A 25,154-nucleotide genomic window follows, 5' to 3' on the forward strand; every position below is an offset into this window, starting at 1 on the left:
TCACGTAAGGATGGAACATTTCCTGTCCCGTCTTACTTTCTGATTGGAAAGTGTGTACGGCTTCCATTTTCAGCCCACTCGCATGCTGCTGGAGCCTGCGAATGATAAACGAGGTCCCCGGAGCTTTCACATTAATATCACAGTTGGATCCTTTGGCCATTTCTGTTCAGTGTCTCAGTCCTTCTTGACTCAGAGGGGAAAGCAGGCGATACGGATAGACAAACGATAAGGCCGACGTGCGCGGGAAACACAAAAAATAAACTTCTTCAGAAGTGAAGCCTCCCTTTAATTCCACACCGACTGCTCCGGATTTGGAAAAGGAGACGATTCGCGATGATTTAAAGGGAACTACGCTATAGTTCTCGTCAAACACAACACTCTTTTTTTTCCCCCAGTAAAGACCACCTGTGATCTGTGTGACCAACAGGAATCCGGCACGGAGCAATAATCCCCGTTTTAGAGATTGGCTCAAAAGTTCTTCTTGGGTGGTTTGCTTGTAAAACTTTTTAAACAAACAATAGCTTTAATTGGGAGGGGTCACGTGACAGCGGCCGATCTAAACTTCAAGGAATAGGAAACACTTCCTGCTTTGCTTCTTATCCAAATTTGCAGCTTCCAAGCACCAATATCAAGAAGGAAATCGGATTGCATCAAGATGAAGGACATTTTGGAAGGTCCTGGGGTACGTATAACCTGATATCGATAAGCGGATCGAAATAGTGCACTGTGACGCACACTTGAGTGATTAGGCCGAATTATTTGGGGGATTTTGAATGACGTGCGGGACAAAGAGAGGGTCAAAAAGTGAGATGGGGGCAACCATGATGTTTTGTTTTTTTTGCTTCAACCCGTGTTGGGCCTTTTAAGCTTCCATTTTTTTATTATGCCACCCTCAAACGAACAAATTTGGACACCCCCCGTGTTAGATTGTGTAACAATGTCCTTCTAGAAAAACGACAATAAAGATGAAAAAAGAAAAGCCAACAATCAATGTAATACGTCACCTCTAGTACAACTTCTCCCAGAGAGCTCCAATCATCGACGGCCACCAAATTGCTTTCCTGAAGGTCTCACGCAATAAGAATTGATCTCGCAGGAGCGACGCGAGCCTTTGGATAAAGGCAGCCGATGTCATTAAATAGGAGGTCAAGTCATGAAGATGGGTCGGGGTCACGTCCGCTCGGCTCCTCGCTGAGCCATTGAGTAAACGGCTTTAAATGATGCCCCTCGGAGCGTGGGGCGATCGATATTCTGAGTAATAACGGTGCATCACGTTACGCTGCGCCTTGCGTAAGGCCCTCTTACGGATGAGCCGATTGCATTCTCTCAATTCTCGGGAGGGTTTTCGGCTCTTTCAGCTAAGAGGTTTGGTTTACCAACATCAATAGAGTTTTCCAGACGAGAAGCAAACAACAGACGGTTATGGATTGTCACCAAAAAAAAAACAAAAACAAAACACTGCCGATATTGTATGTCAACTGACAGCTGAAGTGTTCCTCCAGAAGAAATGTCTCGCAACAAACGAGTCACTGATTGCATTTTGGAAATGCGATTTCTATTATTACACAAGTACGCGTTTGTGCTATGATATCATTTGGAATGCAAAAAATATAGCTATTAATAACAACAGCAATGTTTTTTTTTGGGTGGGGAGGTTGCATCTGAAACCCCCCCAAAAAGAATACTGTCCTCTAAATGTAAAACTGAGCAGTCATGATCATAATATCAAAAAGGAACATATCGCCTTTGCGGAAAAAATAAAATAAAAATGTAAATACCTCCAGGAGATGTGATTTTTCCCAAGTAGTTTGTCATGAAAGCGTTTGGCGCGGTTGAAACACGGAATGTGGTCGGAAGCGCGCTACCTTAAAATTTTTTTTTTTTTTTTAAATCCCACCCTTTCAGTTTGAGCTGCCAAAAAGCTTGCTGTTATTTCTATAAATAGAAATCGGCGCGCGTCTGCCACCATTTAATGGCCTCTGATTAACCCCAAACAAAGATGTTGCGGTTGGCCTTTCATGATTTTCATGTTTTGGCTTCAAAATCAAAGCCTGAAGGTACATGTTGTTGCATGTCCTAAACAGCCAGCGCTTCCTTGAAGTTGCCTCACTGTCGCCGTCGGCATCGTCGCTCTCTCGACAGCCTCCCAGACTACTTTTCTTCTCACATTTTCAACTTTTTTTTTTTAGGTGAATGTGTCATATTACTTCCACTTCAGGGCGACTGTTTTCTTTGATCGAAAGTAGATTTAATGCTTTGGACTTGTGTTTGTTGCTTTTCCCTGTCCGATACCTTTGAACAATCTAAGCTCTTTGCAGATCATGGCTTGTGCTGTAAAATGTGACTATTAATAATAAAAATTAAAAAAAATATTAAAAAAGCCCGCTAGAACATTTGAACTCGATTTGGGGTCAATCAGGGGAGCTTCGGATGTTGGCAGGTGCGTGCCGAATCCCATTTAAAAGAGTTTGAATGTAATTAATGACTACTGAACACAGCCAGTCATAAGGTGGTGCACCTCAGCCCCACCGATTAATTGTACATTATACACATTTACACATTACAACATAAGACAAAGACATTCAAACACTCCCCACTCACAAAAACAAAACTTTGTCCTAAAAAGCTGCACATTTTTCTCACTTTTATAAATCTAAACAAATACTAAAGGACAAATGAATGTGAAACAATCAAAGATTTTTTTTCTTTCATTCATTTTTTCTTTTTGGTGTAAGCACCAAATGTTTGCCAAATGTCTCAAACAGAGTTGACCCCCCCCCAACCGAATGATCTCCTAGGTCACATTAATGGTGGCAAAATGATTTATTTTAGCACAATCATCTGGCATTTGGCCAAGGGTGTGTAGACTTTTTTTAATATCAACTGTACACAACCAAGTGCCAGCCAACACAAGAGCTGTGCCTTAAATTTGCTAAATGAATGTCAAAGTGTGATTATTTGGAAGTATTGTGGCCGTTGATATGACGCCTTCCATATTTATCTGTAATGTTCCTTCCCCGGAGTGATAATGTACCATTCCTCTGCCCTACACACAAGTTGAAAAGTTGCAATAGAACACAGACAATATTCTGCCGCCCCCTAGTGTCCCACAGAGCCCCCCCACCCCAGCTCCCTGCCCCTAAAAACATTTGATTCAAAGACGTGCTATGAAAAAGTCCAACATTCATTTTCTGAAACGGAAATCACATTTATTGTTTGGTTCTGGAGTTGATTCACCTAAAACTGTACAGAACAGCTCTTTTCTCTCCCAAACATCTTTTTGTCTGCTGCTGTCATATCCACCGTATTATAGCGCGTGTGCAACACACACACACAGACACACAACAACAACACACACACACAACAATCCACACGCGCACGCATACACGCACACACACACTTTTTTAAGGGGGAACACTAAGGCTCATTAAGTGACGCAAGAGTGCAAAGTAGTCCCGTTGAAAAGCTTCCGAGGCTGCTTTGATCCACTGTCAACTCGCCTTCAATCACCCAAGTTCCGTCGCAACATTCTGAGCAGCGCCAAAAGTGTCCGCGACTTGGCGATGAAAAATGTAGAAATGTTCTAATATTCACTTTGCAGGACTGCAAGTACAGAAAATGCACAGAGAAATAAAATACATAGAATCAGGTTGAAATTAAATCACAATAAAGGAATTCAGATCACTTCTTGTTTTTTCCAACTACGTGGCTAATATACTGAACAAAAAGAAAAAAAAACCCCGAAACGCAACACTTGTTTTTGCTCATCTTTTTCACGATCTGAGATCTTTTGCTATGTGGGCAAAAGGCTCGTTTCGCTCACTATGGGTCGCAAATGGATTTCAACGTGTCGGTGAGAACTTGTACTTTGCCAAAGTGAGCCACACGCACATCCAGAACCTGGCCAACACATAAACTCATAAAAACAGGACCAAAGCTAAGTCGAACGCAACATTTTGCTGAGCTTAATTGACTCGAGAATTGTCCTTTTCTTTGCTTTGGTGTATTGTTTCATAGTCTTTTATCTCGGACGCCAATTTGCTAGCTAACAGCCTTGCATTGCACTGACGGAGGCTCGTTCATTCAAAGCATATCTAAGAAGCACAAGGACACAACAGTTTCTCGCGACGTTGCTTTTCACTTTGACGAGCTCCCGCTTGTATTAAAAGCGTATCGGTCAAGATTGGCCTCGGTGTGCGTTTTATTCCATGAAATCCTTGGATGGCGTCATAAACAAACGACGACGGTAAGGTTGGCTCACTGCAAGTATCAAGCACTTGAGCGCTACAAAAGATTATTTCGTTTTGTTTTTTTTTTAACGATACCTGGAGCGAAATTGATCTTTTGCACACGTCGAAAAAGTCTACGATCGATGGGGGGCAAAAACAAAAGTGTTGCGTTCACATTTGTGTAGAACTGCTAAGAGCTCCTACTAATGTCGACAGCTACATGGAGTTATATAGTGTGCGTCTATATTCCGTACACAGGGGAGGGGGGAACGTTGAAAGCAAACGGTCGTGTCAGCCTAGTTTACGCTTCGGTTTTGCGTCGATATGAACGCACCGAAGAACCGCTGAAGGAGCGCAGCCCCAGCGTTGCGCCATTTTCTGTTTGGACCGCCAGCCGAGAGTCCTCCAGAGCCCCCCGGCTTGGAATGACGTTTGGTTTCTGTTCATTTTTTTTTGCCCGGAATTGTCTCCTGTTCACGCCAATAATCCCCATGGCGGGCGTCTCACTCGGAGGCCGCGTGCTGTCCTTGCGACGAAAAAGCGCAAGGCCGCTCGTAAAGTAGGATTGCGGGCCGCCGCTGCTCAGTCCATTATTCGGCGAGTAGCCAACGCTCGCTCCATCATCAGGTCCAACGTAAACAGCTTTTACAGAGGCAAGGCGAGGAAGTAAACAGACTCTTTGGCACACCCAGACGCCAATGCACATCCTGCACGTCCCGATCCCGCGACGTAAGTCACAAAGATGTCCTATCGAGCCTCTTTTTTTTTTTTTTCTCCCTTCTTTCGAAACTAAAGCACATTTGTACAAATGTATGTACACCAACCGGCCACTGCATTCTAACCAGCCGCATGATCTAAAGAGAGCCAACGCAAAAAAAAAAAAAAAAGTTTCTATTGAAACATCAGGATGGCGTGAGGTTACCAATATATTTATTATTGCAATTGTAGTTGGTCGTCAACAACTGTACTACACGGTAACTGCGTTTTTCCGAATATTTGGGTAACCCTCGGTGCGCTACATGAGAGTCAACGTATTCCAAACAGCGCTCCTCGTTCCAATTTGCTTTGACAACTACCACCGCAAGATTTACAAAGAGAGAGAGAGTGTCGTTCCAGACCAAGCGGGACACCAAGCGTCATTGCAAAGGCAAGAATCTTTGATGTCTTGGATCTCAGTAGATTGTGCAAAGTGTCCTGCGCCTCACGACAAATGCAAAAAAGTGCACAGTTGACCAAACAATCCAACGTTCTACTTAAGTCGTATCATGAGCTAGCTTACCACATTCAGGTGCATCGGAAATAAATAATTTTTTGGGTTATGTTTTAAAAATTAAAAAAAAAAAAAAAAAAAAAGGCAGGATGCCGATGGTAACACTGTGCATGGAAGGTTAATTGTAAAAACATCAATGTCCTTTTTTTTTGTTTGTTTTTGAAGGCCCCGAAATCAACAGAGGGATAATTAAAAAAAAAAAAAAAAAAAAAATCTGCACAGCAGCAGTGGAATATCAGTGGTATCACACGGGGCAAGTTTTCGATTGCTAAACGTGTAGAAATAAAAGGAATGAAACAAGTGCTTTATGCTACATTCAAGCAACATTGATATTTGGGGGGGGGGGGGTCGGTATTCGATTAATTCCCCTTTTTTGGGGGGGGTGTGCTTCCACTTGTTGCTCCTTACACCAGTCACAATTTCATCCAATCCAATCCTTTTCATAAGTGCTCAGTGTCTTATGTCCAAAGTGCCGTGTTCTGTTTTTTTTTTTTTTTAACACTAAGTGTCGACGTGTGTTTAAAGTCTCCGTCGCAAGACTGCCTGCGGGAAGGAAATCTCTTCCGGTTTCAGTCAGGACCAATGCCGCCAGGCACGCTCTCATGGAGAACGTGCTGGGAGAAATGGGGGACGGACCGGAGCGTGATGGGAGGGGGTGCTAAAGCCTTTCAGCCCCCCCCCCCCTCCCGATAAACAGGTGCCGGGGGTACGGCAATGGTCCACGTCAACATTCAATAAAAACAAGGCGGAACAATAGTTCACCTCCGCGGATCACCTTGGCCGCAATCGGCCTTCGGTCGAGAGGGCTTCGTTCCCATGGTAACAAGACTTTGTTTCAAAAAGCTGCTTCAAAAAGGTGCTTGGGGCACTGCGAGGCTCTTTGGCCTTCACCAATTGTTGAAAGGGAGCGATTCTCTTGACGGGGAAGAGACAGATGGACTGGAAGGAATGAAATGGCAGGAAAGGAAAGAAAAGAGGGCAAGCAAGGCCTAGCGAGGCGGAGAGGGAGGAGCTTACACCACCTGGGCGGGCAGGGCAACAACGGGAGCCGGGCGGAGCGATTCCTCCGAGATTTTGACGAGTTCCGCCGGAGGCTCGGGCGAGCGGCCGTCGGCGGCGACGGAGCGAGTCACGGCGAGGGAGGTGAGGGAGGTGGTTGAGGAGGTGCCGGGGGCCGAAGCCTGCCGGACGGCGGTCGGCGTGTCCGTCGCGACCTGAACGCCGTCCGCTTTGGCTTCGACGGGCCGGCTGTAGTTCATCTTGAGGATGTGTTGCTGGAGGTGCCTGATCCAGTCCTCTTGCACCGAGAGCGGACCGTGAAACTCCACCTCGCAGAATCTGATGGGGGGGGGGGGATAGCGGTGACAACCGCGACGGCTCAACGGGCCGGCTAATTTCAGCCAATCGCTAATAAATCGACATCGCGTCTTACGCGCGGCTCCTGTGGAGCAAAAGTTTGGGATTTTTCAATGTAGTTTGACTTTTTTTTTAATGTCGTTTTTGTAGATGGGGTTTGTTCGGTTTCATGAATTATGATTTATCAAATATATTTTGCGTTAGCTCGCTTAACAAAAAATTTCAAGCAGGAGGCGGAGCCAAAATCTCCCCAATGCCTGCCGCGACGGCTTGAAGCCTCGGCGATAAGATTCCACGACAAAGACTTGACTCACCGGCACTTCAGGGTGTAGAACTTGCCCGCCAGCTTGACCAGGGGGTAGGCGGGTGGCTTTGGCACTAAAGCGGGGACTGTGCTTGTGCGCGGGGGCTTTGCCGGGCCGCTGTCCCTCTCGGTTCCCTCGATGCAAGACGGGTGCTTCGGCGGCCGACGTTCGAAACCTTCCGAGAGGGGGGATAATGATCGATCATTCATTCATTCATTCATTCATCTTCCGAGCCGCTTGATCCTCACTAGGGTCGCGGGGGGTGCTGGAGCCTATCCCAGCTGTCTTCGGGCAGTGGGCGGGGGACACCCCGAAACGGTTGCCAGCCAATCGCAGGGCACACAGAGACGAACAACCATTCGCACTCACACCCACACCTAGGGACAATTTAGAGCGTCCAATCAGCCTGCCATGCATGTTTTTTGGAATGTGGGAGGAAACCGGAGCACCCGGAGAAAACCCACGCAGGCCCGGGGAGAACATGCAAACTTCACACAGGGAGGCCGGAGCTGGAATCGAACCCGGTACCTCTGCACTGTGAAGCCGACGTGCTAACCGCTGGACTACCGGGCCGCCCGGATAATGATCATGATTATGGTTATTTCTTATTATTGTGAGATGATCAATTCTTTTCTTACGTCACGGCGACAACAGTTGTACAGTAACGTGCCGTTTTGAAGATGTTTGATGAATGGCGGCGTCAAGCTTCGAGGTCATTAGACCTTACATTCGATCCAATTGACAAGTGCCACAGACTTGCAGCCAAAAAAAAGGGGACCACGCGCTCAAAGGCACAATGGAAATGGAATCAAACCCTTCCGTACCTCTGGGTAGGCGAACATTGAGTTCGCTGCGAGCCACCTGCGCTTGAAGTGGAAGGCTACCGACAAGCTGCGAGGGTCTGGGACCGCCGCTGGGAGGCCTGACGTGAGAAGCCCGAAGGTCGGGACCCGCTTGGTCTTCCCGAGCCTTGTGGGGGCCCGGGACCAGCTCGCGGCTCAGCGGGCGCACCAGGTTCACCGCCAAAGCCGAAGACCATTGGGAGGATGATGAAGAGGAGGAAGAGGAGGCCTTATGCGAGAAGGGGGGGCTATGATCGGAATCCGTGGACGCGGGGAGCGGGGAGCTGCTCTTCTGCAAGGCAACCAGGGAAAAAGTCAGTCCTTCGGCGGTTTATGGACAAGACACAGTGACCCCCCCCCCCCCCACACACACACACATTTTGGTGAAATAAAAACTATGTTGGCCAAAGGTAAACAACACAGCCAGCTTCCTTTCTTTTTTTTTTTTTTTGGATCTAAAAAAAGAAGCAGGCGCGCAAACTATTTTTAGCAGCCAAAACAACCCCAGGCCACGAGATTGACAATCGATGTTCAAACGATTGATTTTTTTATCGGAGGACGAGGGGGCCCCTCATCCGAAAAAAAAATTCGGGTTCAAATACTTGTGCGTATTCCTTCATTCCGTTGGCCGAACTGATTTCTCATTGTTGCCGTGAGAGTGACAATTCCGTTTTCTTCCATTCATGTCAGTTCTGTCGGAAACAATGTGCCGATTCCTGCGCAATCTATCGGAAACGCAAATGACACCCGCAAGGTCATCCAACATCACAGCTCGGGGCGAAATGTGCGAGAGTGACGCAAATGCACCGAGAAACTTAAATCAGAAGGGAATAAAAAACATTTTTTTCAATGGGCAACAAACGATAATTCATCTGAAGATGAAACCAAAGCGGCGAGGCCGCCCTGGTTGCTATGGCAACTATTGAGTCAATAGCTGACTGGCGCTGGCGCGGCGACGCCCGCGAGACGTAAAGACCCCCGAATCTCGTCATCGAAGCCGATGGGCGACGCGTCTCGAGTGAAACCCGTCAAACCGCCAGCTGTCGGGGTGGGGGGGGGGGGGGGTGCCTCCACTTACTCTCTTGGAGGCGGGGCGGTTACTCTGCATGTAGCTCCGGTGCATTTCCAACACCTTCTGCGGCCTGCTGCGAATCCAGGCGCTCAGCGTCTCGATGGGGGAGCCGTTGACGCACCACTCGGTCACGCCAAACTGCCGCAGGTGGGCTCGCGCGTGGCTGGCCAGCGCCTTGCGGTTCTCAAAGTAGAAGCCGCACAGCTCGCAGCTCGGATCTGATGACACAGAAGAAGAGGACGGGGGGGTCCTTGACGCTTCGCAACGAGTCGCCGCCGCTGGCGGTTTTGAAAAGCGGGATGCAAAATTGGATCACTCACCCTTCCGGGCGTACTTGTCGGGGGAAGGCTTTTTTTTCAAAGGGAAGTCGCGCGGCAGCGGCGAGAACGTCTGGCGTAGATGCGACGCCGCCCGGGAAGGGTCCGGCGACTCGGATTCTTCGGGTTGTTTTCCTAGCGGGGAGATCCTGACGATCTTCGGTAAGCCGGGGGTGTCGAAGGGGCCTTGCTTGGAAAGCCTGGACCCCGACGAAGGCGCACTAAGGGGGGGTGGATAGAGCTTGGCCGACTGGTAGCCGGATATAAACAACCCCCCTGAAGTTTTGGTTGCGTTGGCCCACGAGGGACTTTTCACCCCCTCCTTCGTCTCCCCCTCGGACCGAGAGGAGGCGCTTAAGCCCCTCTTGTGCATAAAGACCCTCAGGGTGTCGATGGGCGACCCGTTGACCGTCCACTCGGTAATGCCCATTTGGCGCAGGTGCGATCGGGCGTGGCTGGAGAGGCCTTTTCGGTTCTCAAAATACTCGCCGCAGAATTCGCAGCGAATATCTCTTGTCGGCTCCGCCTCTCGAGACGTAGCTGCACAGAGCGAGAGAGAGTAAGAGTGTGTTCGGTATGAACCTTTGCAAAACGCTTCCGTGATAAAAACGTACCCAGGTTGAGAGGGAACGCACCGTCGGGGGGGACGCCGCGCCAGCCGCAGCGGAGCGAATCGGCGGAAAGGCCGCCGGCTTCCGGGGTCGTGACCTCCAGCTGCACGGGTTCAGGCTTCAGCTTGAGAATCAGCCCGCTCGAGGACATCAGTGGAGCCGAATTCGATTTGGAAGCGTGCGGCGGCGGCGGCGAGGCGAAGGGGTGTCGGCTAAGGACGGTGGACGGTGAGGAGCGGGTCGAGAGCGGGGAAGCGGGGGACCCGGGAGAAGACGGAGGCGGGGTTTTGCCAGACTTGAAAGGACGTGCGCAAGGCAAGCCCCGTCTGGAGATGATTTCCCTCAGCGTGTCGATGGGCGACCCGTTGACCGACCACTCGGTAATGCCCATTTGCCGCAAGTGGGAGCGGGCGTGGCTGGACAGCCCTTTACGGTTCTCAAAATATTCCCCGCAGAATTCGCAGCCTATTTCCTTTGCGGGCTCACCTGAGGGAAAAAAGAAGATGGCGTCGGCTCATGGATTCGTGCAACGGAAAACAAAAAAAAACAAAAAAAAGACTCACTGTGTGGGAGGCTCACGATGTCGCCGCCGCCCAGGCGGAAGACCTGCACGGAAGATGATTTCAGACGCTTGGGAGGCGGGCCGAAGGATGACGGAGAGGTAGCTTTGGAGGTGGTCCCGCCTCCCGCCGTCGTCACCTTATACAGTACGGATGGAGAGGAGGAAGGCAGCGTGGCCTTCTTTGGGGGGGAAAGCGTGCCGGGAACGCTTTGCCGGGATTCCCCGTCCGGCTGCAATTCGCCGGCTTTGTGCTTGAAGTCCTCCGAGTCCATCAGCTGATTGAGGAGGGCGATGGGCGAGCCTTTGGATTCCGAGTACTCCACGCCGAAGTGGCGCAAGTGAGCCCTGGCGTGGCTGGACAAGCCTTTGCGAGTCTCAAACCAGGCACCGCACAGCTGGCAAACGATGTCCTTGCTAGGCTCCACTTCCAGGGCTGCGCGTTGGGAAAAAAACGCAACGTCAATCGCGAAACCGCCTTCGGGGGGGGGGGGGGGGGGGTTGACTGGTCAATCAACTTACCGAGGTTGAGAGGAGCGTCGTTTTCATGCGGGGCCCAGATGGGTTTGGATGGTGAGATGGCGGCAGAGGTCAAGAGGTTAGGGGTCAAGCCTTTCGCGACCCCGGTCTTGTGCTCGGCGAAGCGCAAGGGCGAAGACGCCGGCAGCAAAGAGGAAATCGGCGCTTTCCTCACCACCGAAGTCGGAGAGCTCGCGGGAGAAGGCGCGAGCGCCGAACGGGAAGCGGATGGCGTCGCTTGCGCTGCTTCGGGCAAAACGGAAAGTGGCATGGCGTCGCGGTCCGAGTCTTCGCCTTCCTCGTGACCTTTGTCCTCGGGGGTCTCCGAGTCGAGCAGAGAGGAACTCTTGGCCGAGTGAGGCTCGGGCTCACGGGAGCTTATTTGGCCGTCCGGGTGACGCTCCTTGGCGGTTTGACAGAACAGGTCGATGGATGCCTGCAAGTGAGAGCTGGCGTGGTCGGACATCTGCCGCCTGCTCTCAAATTGAGCGCCGCACAATTCACACTTGAAGTCAGCAACTGCAAGAGAGAGCGCGGCGTCCGTCAGTTACCCCAGCGAGCGAAAAAAAAAAAAAAAACAAAGAGCGTTGAATCCTCTCGCTCCAGGTCTAACTTTGCAATTTTAGAATTCGGACAGCAATAGTAGCGATATCAAATGTTGCCAAATTGATATTTTGTGCAAAATAAACTGTCGGCTTTGGATGACCTTCAAAAACATACTTGTACCCTTTTGGGCCGTTCTTGCAACATAAAAAGTGTTTCTGTGGCACCTTTGGTGCATTCATCTTCGCCTGCTGAGAGGCAATCCTGGTCCACGTTGCGCAGGCGTGTTTTCTTCGGGCTGGAGCCGACAGCCAAGTGCTCAGGCTCAACTTCTTCTTCGGCCTCTCCGTCACCTGCAATAGAACACAATCCTCAAAGTCGACATTTTTGTCGATTTCTGGTGCATTCTGAGGTATGCCAGCATTTGCAAAGATCTGAAAGTGCAGTGAAGAGGACATCTATGGGACTGCATGCAGTTTTATTCTTCTTGTTCAACATCAAGGTGCTGGGGCTGATCAAAAAGCTGCTCGATCCTGGCCGACAGCCCCGCCGAGCCAGCGACATATGAAGCAAAAACAGGAAGTCGTCATCGCGCAAAAGAAAAGCAGTCACACAACACCAGGCATGCTTGAAGAGAACCAATGTTCTGCTCAATCACGAGACCGAGTGGCTCGGCGATTTTCGTAATTATATGACAAGTAATGTGAAAAGAATGAACCTAATTACACCTTTGGCACTGGTTGTTTATTGTCTATCAATTTTAATAACAGTGCTTGATTTATTTGAGGGCAGCGCCGTGTGGTTGACACACCCACGTCGTAATTCCATACCTGTCAACTTTTTGGAGCGCCAACCTGTATAAACTACCCATAAAAATCCTTATAAAGACCAAAAAAATCCTTAGAATAAAGCATTTAATAACGGCAGAAAAAAAACCACGAAATTTTCAATGATATTTATTGTTGATCTCCATAATACAATGTCTGGTTAATGTCTAATCATCGTTCTACTTAGTGGCATTACTGTGCCAACCTGTATAAACTACCAAAGAAATCCTTATGAAGACCAAAAAAATCCTTATAACAAAGCATTTAATAACGGCAGGAAAAAAACCCACGAAATTTTCAATGATATTTATTGTAGATCTCCATAATACAACGTCTGCTTAATGTCTAATCATCATTCTACTTAGATGAGAGTTCAGAGTTGCATTCCTGCCTTACTTTTTGCACCAACTCCAAATGATTTGGAAACCCGGAAATTTTCAGAATCCGTATGATTTGTGCGATACGGCCATATACGTAAGCTTCACCACAAAATCCGTATGAACTATGGCTAAACCGTATGAGTTGACAGGTATGTAATTCTGAGGTGAGGTGATTTCCCGCCTGCATGGTTCGGTTCGTCGAAGAATCGAAATTGTCCTTCGGTGTGAATGTGAACGGTTGTTTGTCTTGGCTCTACTGATCTTTGCCGGACATTTCTGCTGCATGTTGGCTTTGTTGTTGTCGTCAAATAAATGATGACTGTGAAGTATGTGATGCGTCATTATTCAACTGTCTTAGAACCTGATAGGGACCCCAAAAAAGTCCTGATACTAGAGATAAAACGCCGTATTTTGATGGTGACGACAATATAATTCCAGTGTGTGTAAAGTGCACGAATGAATGATACCACGGGAAGAAAACAAAGCGCAACCTTGGCAGCGCATTTTTTTTTTTTAAATCGCAGCTCACAATGACATTTCATGCATAGACATCACGCAGTGACAAAAAAAACGGTGCAAAAAGCAAAGCCGATAGCCGAAATATGGACGGTCTCCTGCAGTTGGGCATTTTCTGCGACAAAAGGGGGGGAATCAAAAGAGACGTGGAGACAGACAAAGCTTTTGGTCTGGTGGGCGGGCCGCTCATCCCTCGACTGTAATGGAGCGGCGATGTGACACCTCGGGGTGCTAGACGAACCCGTTTACCTTCCGGCGCGGAGCAAAGTCAACCTCTCGGTCCGCTCCGGATCGCCTCAACTAAAGTCAAAACTTCCACCGGGGCTCGCGGTCCGAGTAAGATCCCGCATAAGGTTTGTTGAGTGCACTCAAGTTAACATCGTGACGTCGGTGCGATCGCTCCGGGATCCAAGATGCTTCCACGCAATGGAATGGCAAGCACACCCCTCTTCAGAAAATCAAAGCCAAGTAAAATGGCGAGGATTGTGATTTAGGTCTGATCGATAAAGACTGAGCGTATCCGACTGTGAGCGACGACCCATCAGCGATCGCAATCGGTCCTCGTAATTAGTCACGCCCGTAAGTAATGACCCGATTTAACGCGCTTTGGCGTGCGCGTTACCTGCGAGGGAGACGCGCATTTTATTTAGCCGACACTTATAATGGCTCGGGGCTGCCCGCGACGCGACTCGAGATGCGGCCCGGGTCGCGCCGCCACGCACCGCCGCCGCGGGGAACCGAGACCACGCGCGGAGTCGACAGCCGGCCGCTACTCACCGGTCCGCGACCGCGGCGCATCGGAGCCGGACGGCTTTTCCGCTATTGTTTGGGTCCGCGGGGAGGTGGAAGCAGCCATTTTGGCCCCATATGCACCGCTCAAGCTAAGGCGTGACCAATCGAGAGGAGGCGGAGGTTGCGACGAACGCACCGAGTCGAGTGCCACAACCAACGGGCATCGGGAGGCTGACTTTCTCACCGCACTCCTTCGGTCTCCCTCACCTTCTCTGCCCATACTCGCGCGCGCGCGCGCGCTTTGGACAGACACCCCCGTTTTGATTCAGCATTCAAAGTGTCACATTTCCCACTGCTTCATTCATCAGTCATTCAAATCCTTCGATAGGATCCATTTTCAGCATGACGTCTCTGATCCACTGGAGAAAGGACACTTTGATCCTCTCCTCTTTCATCTAGAACTGCTTCAGACAACAAAGTGTATGCAGAAAATTGGTGAAGATTGAACGACTGTCTGTGTCCTATGTGTTGTCTTGTGTTATTTTTGTTATTTTGACTTCAAAATGGCGCCGCGAAAGTGGCTGCCTTTCCAGCAGCTCCTTTATTTTGTTGTTCTACTTCTTACTTTCATAACTTTGCTGCTGTGAATTGGGAATTTCTCCATTGTGAGACTAATAAAGGTTTTTCTTATCTTATCTTATGCTTATGTTCCAATATTGCACTTTTGACACCCCCCGCCCCCCACATCCAGTCACTATGGCTCCAATCTGTGCGATTTTTTTGCATTTAGGCTGGCTGTATTCGTATTTGCCACATATCCAATTTTAATCCGATTCTTATACATATTTCGAAAAGAAAACCGGTCAGCTTGGCTGTCAAGAGGCCAAGGGCAAACTATGAAGGAACGGCGGTCAAAACTGGTTGTTTAGGACAAGTTGCAGCCACGTCCCGTCTTCCTTGGATTAGCGCACTGTGGGTTAAGGTGCCAACACCCGAAGCCTTATCTTCCAAAGGAAGAAGAAAAAAAAAAACACCCCCTTGATATTTCCAACAACGCTCCAATGAAACCAAGGTTGAACTTTTTATCTCTAATTCCAAAAGATATGTTGAGCGCAAACAAAACACTTCATATCGCCAAAGGAACATAAGCACGAGCGAAGCGCGGTGGTGACGGCGGCGGGCTTTCTCTTCAGCTCAAAGCGGGGCCTTCTTCGTGTGGGCGGGAATAATCAACGGTTCCAAATATCAATCGGTGATAGAAGAAAACTCAGGATTCTACTAACACAAAACAAGAAAAACCCCATAAAAGTCTACGAGAAGAGCTCAACATTTTTCTTATCCAATTAAAGGTTTTCTTTAATCGACCACTTGGAGGCGCTGCTCCGAAGATTTGCTCATCGACCGACCGCACTTTGGCCTACAACGAATTCAAACCATCAAACATACCTTCTTTGACAGCATCCTCCGCTTTCAAAGGTCCAGCAGGTCCAGACGAGAAAGAAACAGGAGAAAGGGCATCCATCTTCGTCTCGCTCATCTCACCCTCCAGCTTGACCTCAATGACCCCATCCTCGTCGTCCTCATCATCTTCTTCTTCTTCTTCTTCTTCTTCTTCTTCATCATCCTCTTCTTGAACAGAGACGGGGCTGCGCGGGGGAGCTGTGGGGATGACGAGGTCCGGTCTGCTGGAGAACAATTTTCGCAAGATGTGGATCGGCGAGACGGTAACATCCCAGTTGGTGATGCCAAAGTCTCGCAGGTGCGCCCGGGCGTGGCTCGACAGGCCGGCGCGGGTGTCAAAGCCGGCGCTGCAGAACTCGCAGTGCATCACGCTGAACGTGGATGGATCAAAATTAGCCACTGCGGAGTGAAAAAAAGACAAAGAATTGTAGGAAGTCTCTTATTTCGGTTCCGGACCCAGACCAAAAAAACGGTCTGGGTGACTTTCAGAATTGACGGTCACATTTTAACAAAGACGCTGACCTTTTTTCTTTTTCTTCTGATAGGAAAAGCGCTTCTCGATAGCATTGACCTCCGCCGGGGATATGAAGTGGCGCACGTCGTAGCTGACCCCCACCCGGTTCAGGTGACCCCTCACGTGATTGGCCAGGCCGATGCCGTTATGGAATCGATCGGGGCAGTAGGGGCATTTCCTCTCCACGCTCCTCAGAGAGCCCGAGAGCTCATCGATGTCATCTTCCGCATCTTCAGAGATGTCCCCGGACAGGAAACGTCGCCAGCCTTCGTCATTGTCGTCGCTCTCAATTTCGACAGGGGGCGCTGTAATCCTGTTGCTTCTCCTTAAAACAAAAGCCCTTGTGTCAGTCTCCCCTTCCGGCTCATCCTTCTCCTTCAAACTAGTCCTCATCTCGGGAGACACGGCGGCGCTTCGCTGCTCCGGAGACTCATCTGTATAAAAAGAGAACATAAAACGGGTACGTTTCAGGCTGGAAATATGTCGCGCGGTGCCTCACCTGGCTCAGATGGCGCTCTCGTGCGTCCTTTCGCCACAACCTCCTCAGGGTGGATCTCGGGGCTCTCATGCCGGTCTCCCTCACAGCCGGGAAACTCGTCTTCATTTGTCCTGGCTCTCCGACCGAACCTCCTGTTCTTATGACATCCGAGGACCAGCCGGGTGGCCGCAACATTCTCGGAGGCGCTAATTCCCTGGCGGCCTTTGGTTTGACACGAGCTGGGCGGGGCTACAGCGATGGAGTCGGAGTCCAATATGGAGTTTGAAACGGGCTCATAAGACCAACGAGATTCCCCCGGCGCTCCGTCGCGAATGGAATCCGGTCCGGAGCGGGCCCGTTTCCGCTGTCTCTTTGTTCCGGCTTGAGATGAACACGATGGGGGGTCGGGGGAAGAGGAGCTGGACTTGAAAAGTAACGGTTTTCTCATGTGGGTCTTGGTGTGATTGGCCAGCGCCTGGGAGGTTCTTGTGCTGAAGTTACAATGGGTGCAAACAAAGCGGCGGCGGTACAAAACAGTCCGGGGCTGGAACGCGGCTCCTAAAGAACCCGCAGGACTTTGAGCTGCGTTTGATTGAGGAGGACGGGTGTCCGACACCTCGCCGGGAACCGGACCCGGACTCGTATTTTGCGTCATGGCCTCAGACTGCGCTCTTTCTTTTGCCTTCTCGTTTTCATTCAGTTTCTCGATTTCCGCCAGGATCTTGGCACGCGACTCCTGGTGCCTTTTCTGATGCTCGGCTAACCCGCCAGAATCGGGGAGGTCCCATCCGCACTCGGTACACTCAAAATGTTGGGAGCCTTCTTGACTCGTTTGCCGGTGCTCAATCACGTGCTCCTTCAGGTGGACCCGCTTGTTGAAGTATATGCTACATTCCACGCAGGTGAAAATATCTGCGCCGCCGCGCTCCAAACGGCAGTCTTTGCGCTCGTCTCCTTTTCCTTCGCCGTCTCCGATCACGATTGGCTCTTCCGCCGACCCCTTCCCCGAATCATCGATATGGTACGATCCTCCACTTTGACTCGGAGGTGCCGCCAATTTGGCATGTATCGATCGTCGGGGACTCCCGCCCGCTCGCGTGGCGGCCTCGGGGGATGTGTGCTGTAAGGTGGCGCTGAAGGGCCCGAGCGGGACTCTCTTCTGCCTGCAGTTCTGGAAGCGAGTAGCGTCAGGGTCAGAGTCTCCCACGAAGACGTGTACATCCCTCTCAAGATCCTTGACGTCGTTTCCCTCTTCCTCATCCCCCATTTGGCAAGCATCCTTTGGTTTGATTCTACCGAGGAGGACCTCACCTCCTACTGTGAAGCAAAAGTTGCGAATGAGAACGTCTTTTCGAAACGACTATTTTTGCTCGGCCACGCGGGTACTTACATTCCGTTGGGCCGAGCTGAGATGTATTTGGTTCTTCTGTTCTTGTGCTTTCTTGATTTTCCTCGCGCAACTCCCCAGAGACGCACAGACCAGACTCTTGCTCCGAGTGCTGCAATTTTTCTGCTTTTTTGTCGTCCTCGCCATCAACTCTGGACAGCGCCCAAAAAAAGAAAAAAAAAGATATCCATACATATATCAAGATATTTGATGTAAAAATACTGCTACATGTGCAGTACACTGTATATGCATAGAGAATACACACAAATTGTACATTATATATATAAATATACGGGGCGGCCCGGTAGTCCAGTGGTTAGCACGTGGGCTTCACAGTGCAGAGGTACCGGGTTCGATTCCAGCTCCGGCCTCCCTGTGTGGAGTTTGCATGTTCTCCCCGGGCCTGCGTGGGTTTTCTCCGGGTGCTCCGGTTTCCTCCCACATTCCAAAAACATGCGTGGCAGGCTGATTGAACATTCTAAATTGTCCCGAGGTGTGAGTGTGAGTGTGAATGGTTGTTCGTTTCTGTGTGCCCTGTGATTGGCTGGCAACCAATTAGGGCGTCCCCCGCCTACTGCCCGGAGACAGCTGGGATAGGCTCCATCACCCCCCCGCGACCCTAGTGAGGATCAAGCGGTTAGGAAGATGAATGAATGAATATACTGTATAAATATACACACAAACAATACTGTATACTAGATACAAAGTCACACGAATGCTTTACATGCATGACTCCAATAAAGGAGTCGCTTTTCGGTACAAACAGCGGAAGCGTTGGATGTCATTGAAGTCATGCCACCAAAATTCCGCCTTTGGGACGTACCAAGTGAGTCAAGACAACGCGTATATAAACTTCTTCTGTTTTGTTGCGTCAAAGGCAACGTCGCTGCCCAGACGAGCATTCATACGTGGCAGCAGATGCCGATTTCGGGAAGTCGGTTGGCCGTGAACATCACGAAGGCTTCGTGCGGAACTTTCACTTTCTGCTCTGATGGGGCCGTTTTGCAAAATCTTTGCATTAAAAATCAAATTTTAAAAAATAGGCTTTAGTTTGTAAGAGTACACCACAGCACCACCTTCCTCACCTGGCTCCAGAGGAAGGAGATCCTGGGCTGTGAGCAGCCAGACCTTGAGGGTTAGAAAAATGCCGCCGCTCCTCCTCTGACATAGAACAGCACACACAAACCACAGAAACAATCACTTCACAGCCAAACAGTGAAAAATCGACAGTCAAAAACGACATTGTCGTCAAAGCGGATTACACAGAGAGAACCGAGAGACTTCTCCAAACAGACGGAATCACATTTAAAACGATAAGACGACGACAATGACTGAATTTGCTCGGCTTGACTAGCACGTTTCAAAACTTAAAATATGCAAAGCGATGCGTTACCATCTCGGGTTTCTTTCTCGTCCCAGCTCAGGGAGGAGGAAAAGGCCGAGGACCCGAATCTCCTCTGTGCTGGGTCTGCGCTGTGCTCAGAGCGCTCGGTCTGCTCGGGAGGCGCATCCCCATCGTGACCTTGTGAGCCTTCAGTCGACGTCGGGGCGTCGCTCACGTCGGAAGAACGTGAAGACTAGTGGCAAGAATTACAAAAAAAAAAACATTTTTATAATGCTCACCGTATTAGAGTTAAGAATGGAAACCAAAAAAAAAAGTGCATTTTTCAGATGTCGATTGTGATTGTTGTGACTGACTGGCAAACAGCCCAGGGTGTGAGCCACCTTTGACTCCAAGTTAGTTGGGATGAACGGGGGTAGGCGGTATAGAAAACGGATGGATTACATCAAAAATGTAATATGTAAAAAAAAAAAAAAAAAGTCACACATTTCATCATTTTCTCAACATCTGTGCCGAGGGGCGCAACCAGTTTTCTACTAGTGTCACTGAAAAAATATATATTTGTTGAATTGACTCCATTTTATGGGCGGCCCAGTAGTCCAGTGGTTAGCACGTGGGCTTCACAGTGCAGAGGTACCGGGTTCGATTCCAGCTCCGGCCTCCCTGTGTGGAGTTTGCATGTTCTCGCCGGGCCTGCGTGGGTTTTCTACGGGTGCTCCGGTTTCCTCCCACATTCCAAAAACATGCATGGCAGGCTGATTGAACACTCTAAATTGTCCCTAGGTGTGAGTGTGAGTGCGAATGGTTGTTTGTCTGTGTGTGCCCTGCGATTGGCTGGCAACCGATTCAGGGTGTCCCCCGCCTACTGCCCGGAGACAGCTGGGATAGGCTCCAACACCCCCCGCGACCCTAGTGAGGATCAAGCGGTTAGGAAGATGAATGAATGAATGACTCCATTTTATGATTGCATGAAAATAAAAATCATCAAGTAGACTGTATATATATATCCACTTAAAATGTATCAGGATCTTTATTTTGTGCAGTCAATGGACAAAATACAAAATAAAATGGAGTAAATTCAACAAAGCGGTTTTTTTTCCCAGTCTATAGGAATATTTTTTTTTTCCACTGGGCTATGGGGTAGAAAAGATCGTGCTTTAGAGGTTCCGTCAAGCAACTAAAAAATATGTCACCCAACAAGGAACAGTAATGCTCTGTTGATCCACGGCGCCAATGCTAACGTCTTCACCAATAGTCCAACAGCACGTTTGTTGTTTTTAGTACTCGTCGACTACTGTCAATAGAAACAGGTTTGGAACCGGGGCAGAAGTAACTCATCTGTAACACATCTGAACTCCTGTGAGGCAGATGTGCTACCCACTAGTTGACCATGCTACCCAAATGTTATTCGGGTATTGTTGCAACAGCTCCTATTGTCTTTCAGGAAACATTCATAATAAAATCACATGATATTGATTTTGTATGTGTGATTCATAACATCGCAGATGACATTTCCTCCACCTTAAACGACAGCAGTGATGGTGACGTGAAGGCTTTACCTGCTGTAAGGTGCAGTTAAGGAAGGCCGGGGTGACTGGATTTTGTGCGGAGTTCAAAGGTGGGGGCACATCGCTGGTCCCTGGGGTCTGGGGTTGCCCTTCCGGCTCCATTGTCCCCTCCCAGAGAACAGTGTGGAGAACAGAACAGCCTACATTGTGCACCCCCTCCTTGTCTTGTGAAAACATCCAAAGAGGGGTGGGGGGTGGGGGGTGGAGAATGCGATAAGTTAGGTTTTCTGCTTTCTACATTCATCCATTCATTGCTCAACGCCGATTGCATACATCTGCATGACAAAACTGCAGTCGGTGTGTTCAAACGGCGATGTCACACAACGCAAACGATTGCGGAGTTGCAGAATGTTCATGTTTTAGCTGTCCTCAGTAGATCCCCCACCGGCTGCAGCTGTATAGGCCCGTCTGACCCATTTTCACGATACGTCTGCTCTTTTAAACGAGAGACAAGGTGCCCGAATGCTTACAGAAAGATGTGGCGTTTATTTCCAGGCCCGCGTCCTTTCTGTGCCTTTTAGGTCAGTGAGGAAATAACCGAGACGTTCAAAAGGTGCAGCGGCTGGGGCTTGCGTTAGCCCACTGGAAGTACGTGGCCGGTGTTGTTGATCGGTCATTGTCAGGTCAGTCTAAGCTCGGCGATGCGATGCACGGTGCCTTTTAAAAGCACGAAGTCACATCGGCAACAATTTCACCCGGAAAATACTCACTGATGTCGCCTTGGTGTGCGGATCCAGGGGAAGGAGTCGCAGCCTAAGCTTCGCTCGTCATAGTTGAGGACCGAGCAAGAAGCTTGACGCCCCGGAGACGATGCTCGCTACAAGCCCCCACCCCGGCTGCTTACATGGGCGAATGTGCTCTTTAAGTGGTACACGAAACTCTTTGGTGATGTTTTGCATGGCTCCCTGACAGGCATTCGGCACAGGACTCCATGTTATTAGATTTGCAGGCACGCCACGGCGGCGGCGGCGGCGGCGTACGTAACGTCGACTGGGAGGTGACAAGAAGTTGAAGTCGCCCTGCAGCAGCAAGTTTATTTTCACTTTGAAAGGTTTTTACTCGGACATTCCGCGTACGACAATGATTACTGGATGCGTATTTTGTAAATCCACCTTTGAAAAAAATATATATGTATATAACGTGTAATAATAGTGGTTTAGTGTGTCTAGTAAGGTAGTTTATACACCTAAGTGGATACATTACAAATGTCATTGACATTGAAGATTAGAATCTCCATTTAGATTGTAGTTCAGTGCAATTGTAGATGTTATAATTTGTCAGTTGGCATTGGTTTGGTTTACTTAGACGCTGTTAAAAAAAGGCTCACTTGTATTTTAGTCAATGGAAATCTAATAGCAGGTGTATCCAGTTTTAAAATTTGACACCATCATTAAATACATTTAATATTGGAACGTAATGCTCAATGAAGAAGTTTGAATTAGTCCTTTAGCGTACCCTAGTGGCCGTCCCGGAATTGGGTTTGTTATCAAGGACTGTAAAATTATTGAATTAGGCTAATTCACGCTCACGCTTTTAGTATTTAATAAAACTGGCTTTCGATAATGCAACATGATATATAGTATTCTTATCGTCACTTTACTGCCATCCATTTTTAAAATTAATATGCGTCGTTTGGTTCTGGTTTATACAGTCGAATGGGGCCTCCATTCAAACGTCACCGTATACTTTGTGTTTGGATGGATTTGGTGGAGTGTTGTTCAGTAATGTACGATATTTGTTTTGATGCTTCAGTCTTAATCCGGAACTGTAGGTGGCGGTATAAAGTTTATCATTGCCTGAAATGTCACGTGACAAGCGGGACGAAGAAGGCAGCTTCCACAGCCAGCATAATACGGTTAGTTTGGCTTACAAACTATTGCTCAAATACATTGACACATTCACTTTCACCTCCACCACATACAGTCAAGTATGAGTAAATAACATACATTTGGGTTTCCACTCCCGCAAAAAAATGGTTATGCCTTTTCTTCTTATGAAACGAACGCTAGCTAGTTAGCTAACACCCAGCTGGTAGCGTTCTACTGAACTATTACAATATAACTATATGTATAAAACGCAGCTAATGTGTTATGGAAAATCGAAGTAAAACCGCAGTGGGATGGACATTATTATAACGCGAAAGGATTCTCAAATAATCACATTTTTACCCCAAGCTAAATTTTAATTTCTCATTATTGTATTTCGTAACAGTAGCGTTCAAACGTTAATGACAGTGATGAAACCTGAAAATGATCCAAAGCATCTCACCATTGTGAGGCTTCAAACGGGATCGCGGATCGGTATAGAAGGGGGATGTCTTTGAAAATTGCAGGGTTAAAAAAAAACCCTCCCTCAAACATTGCACAATTGTAAGAGTGGTGAGGTCAAATTACGTTCACCTATAAATGTTCATCTTCAAATTTCACCTGATTTTTTTTCTGAGCAGTGTTTGTGTTTAAAATAACATTTTCCATTTAGACATTGCAGATCCTTATAACATAATCCTAACCATAAATCTGTGTTTCTCAGAAAATGGACACCCGGTTCACTCGAGGGAAATCTACCATCTTGGAGCGCCCCTTGACTAGACCCAAGACCGAAGTCAGCGTCAGTGCGTTTGCATTACTGTTCTCAGAGATGGTCCAGTACTGTCAGAGTCGAGTGTACTCAGTTTCGGAACTTCAGACACGTCTGGCTGACATGGGCCAGAGTGTTGGAGCTGGCATGCTGGATGTGCTGGTGCTGAGGGAGAAGAATGGCAAGAGGGAAACAAAAGTGCTCAACATGCTGCTCTTCATCAAGGTTTGTACCTTCAAACAATTCCAAAACTTGCGTGATGGGAAGCAACCAAGTGCACATCTAAGTACATTTTTTTTCTGCTGTCTTTACGTCACTTGAATATTTTTCTGCTGACTTCTACTCCTTAAAACTTAAAAATCTGAATTATGTTTTTGAGAGTGCATTGAAGTTTATTTGTGCACTCTTTTCATTGTAGGTGAATGTATGGAAGTCTTTGTTTGGGAAAGAGGCTGACAAACTGGAGCAGGCCAATGATGATGACAAGACTTACTACATCATCGAAAAGGAGCCCCTCATCAATGCTTACATCTCTGTGCCCAAAGAGAACAGTAGCTTAAACTGTGCTGCCTTCACCGCTGGCATCGTGGAGGCCATCCTCACACACAGTGGCTTCCCCGCCAAGGTCACTGCCCACTGGCACAAGGGCACCACGCTTATGATCAAGTTTAACGAGTCGGTCATAGTCCGGGACAAGGCTTTAGATGGCAGATAAGGACAGCAGGAGAAAACCAGGGAGGGTGTTTATGTTTATCAATGCAGGATAACCACAAACAAATGAATTCTGCACAGTCTGGCAGTTACTTCTTTATTTCGGAGTAACTGCGAGATTAATTCCCGTTTTACTTTGTGACTGTACAAGAGACTGTGTAGCCTGTTTCCCACTGGTCATCTAAGATGACATTTTCCCAGCTCGCCGTCCCATGTGTTGAGGTGCCAATGTTGGACGCGAGTTGAAGCGGACCAGAGTTTTTGTATCGGAGGCGTAACTGAGGTGGAACACTGCTCGCTAGCCACCAGAGCTTGAACCTTTAATGCCGGCAACTCATTGTGTACACGTCTTTGTTGGAAGCACCCGCTGTTGTCACAACCGATGTATACAACATGGGTATGGAATGACACCCACCGCATGTCCTGTTTCAACCAGTTTTGCCTGAGACGCACAGGCTAATAAACCCCCCGGCTCTACGGTTTCGCCTGATTCGCTGATTTAGACAGAGTGCAACGTGAAAATGGCTTGGAGGGTGCACGGACAACATCATAAACAGAAAATATGCATTTTGGTTTTCTAAGTCTTCATCATGTCCTATTGTACATTATGAAGTAGCACTTAATGGGGGAAATTCCGCTTTGTACCATATACGATTACTCTTGTTTCTATTGTTTCAACACTGTGTTGTATTTGTCAATATTATGTAAATATGTGGAGGTATTTCATTGAAGCAGCGTATTTACTGTACAGTACTTGATGAAGGCCCTGTCCAATCGCTTACGGCTCACACAATTAAATACAATATTCCTCTTGAAGAAAGTAAAGACAGGTGTTGTCATCGAGCTCCTCTCCTTCAAATCATTCCATTTTGATGGCAAATGTGCTTCTCCTTAGAATATATCAACAGAACGTGTGAAAATGCGGTCGCCTAAATGAGAAGATGAGACGAAGGCATGACCTCATGTCTCTTTACTCTCCACGCAAAACAAACTATTGACACAGCAAGCAACTCAGATCTTCATCCTTTCAAGTCTATA

The 25,154-nt window shown here is 48.4% G+C and overlaps 2 protein-coding genes across 6 annotated transcripts; one reads left to right on the forward strand and one right to left on the reverse strand.

Moving 5' to 3' along the window:
• Positions 1-3,187: 3,187 nt before the first annotated feature.
• wizb (WIZ zinc finger b) lies at positions 3,188-21,841 on the reverse strand. 5 transcript variants are annotated; one of them, XM_052048754.1, is made up of 18 exons: positions 21,539-21,841; positions 20,820-20,992; positions 19,312-19,495; positions 19,004-19,079; positions 17,922-18,070; positions 16,553-17,848; positions 16,062-16,487; positions 15,525-15,938; positions 11,851-11,976; positions 11,084-11,599; positions 10,702-10,997; positions 10,566-10,608; positions 10,006-10,488; positions 9,395-9,931; positions 9,081-9,292; positions 7,985-8,294; positions 7,170-7,335; positions 3,188-6,837 (listed from the first exon to the last, which is right to left on the reverse strand). In XM_052048754.1, the coding sequence occupies exons 2-18, from the start codon at positions 20,928-20,930 to the stop codon at positions 6,513-6,515; spliced, it is 5,670 nt and encodes a 1,889-aa protein (XP_051904714.1). In that variant the 5' UTR covers positions 20,931-20,992; positions 21,539-21,841; the 3' UTR covers positions 3,188-6,512. The 5 variants fall into 5 exon arrangements, with proteins under 5 accessions (XP_051904714.1, XP_051904712.1, XP_051904713.1 ...); XM_052048752.1 differs by having other exon boundaries at positions 10,566-10,997; positions 20,820-20,987; XM_052048753.1 differs by having other exon boundaries at positions 10,027-10,488; positions 10,566-10,997.
• Positions 21,842-22,375: 534 nt separating this feature from the next.
• Positions 22,376-24,959, forward strand: trappc5 (trafficking protein particle complex subunit 5). Its single transcript, XM_052048835.1, has 3 exons — positions 22,376-22,683; positions 23,358-23,630; positions 23,824-24,959. The coding sequence occupies exons 1-3, from the start codon at positions 22,630-22,632 to the stop codon at positions 24,118-24,120; spliced, it is 624 nt and encodes a 207-aa protein (XP_051904795.1). The 5' UTR covers positions 22,376-22,629; the 3' UTR covers positions 24,121-24,959.
• The last annotated feature ends 195 nt before the right edge of the window (positions 24,960-25,154 follow it).

Source organism: Hippocampus zosterae, chromosome 17, assembly GCF_025434085.1.
Source record: "Hippocampus zosterae strain Florida chromosome 17, ASM2543408v3, whole genome shotgun sequence".
NCBI classification, from domain to species: Eukaryota; Metazoa; Chordata; class Actinopteri; order Syngnathiformes; family Syngnathidae; genus Hippocampus; species Hippocampus zosterae.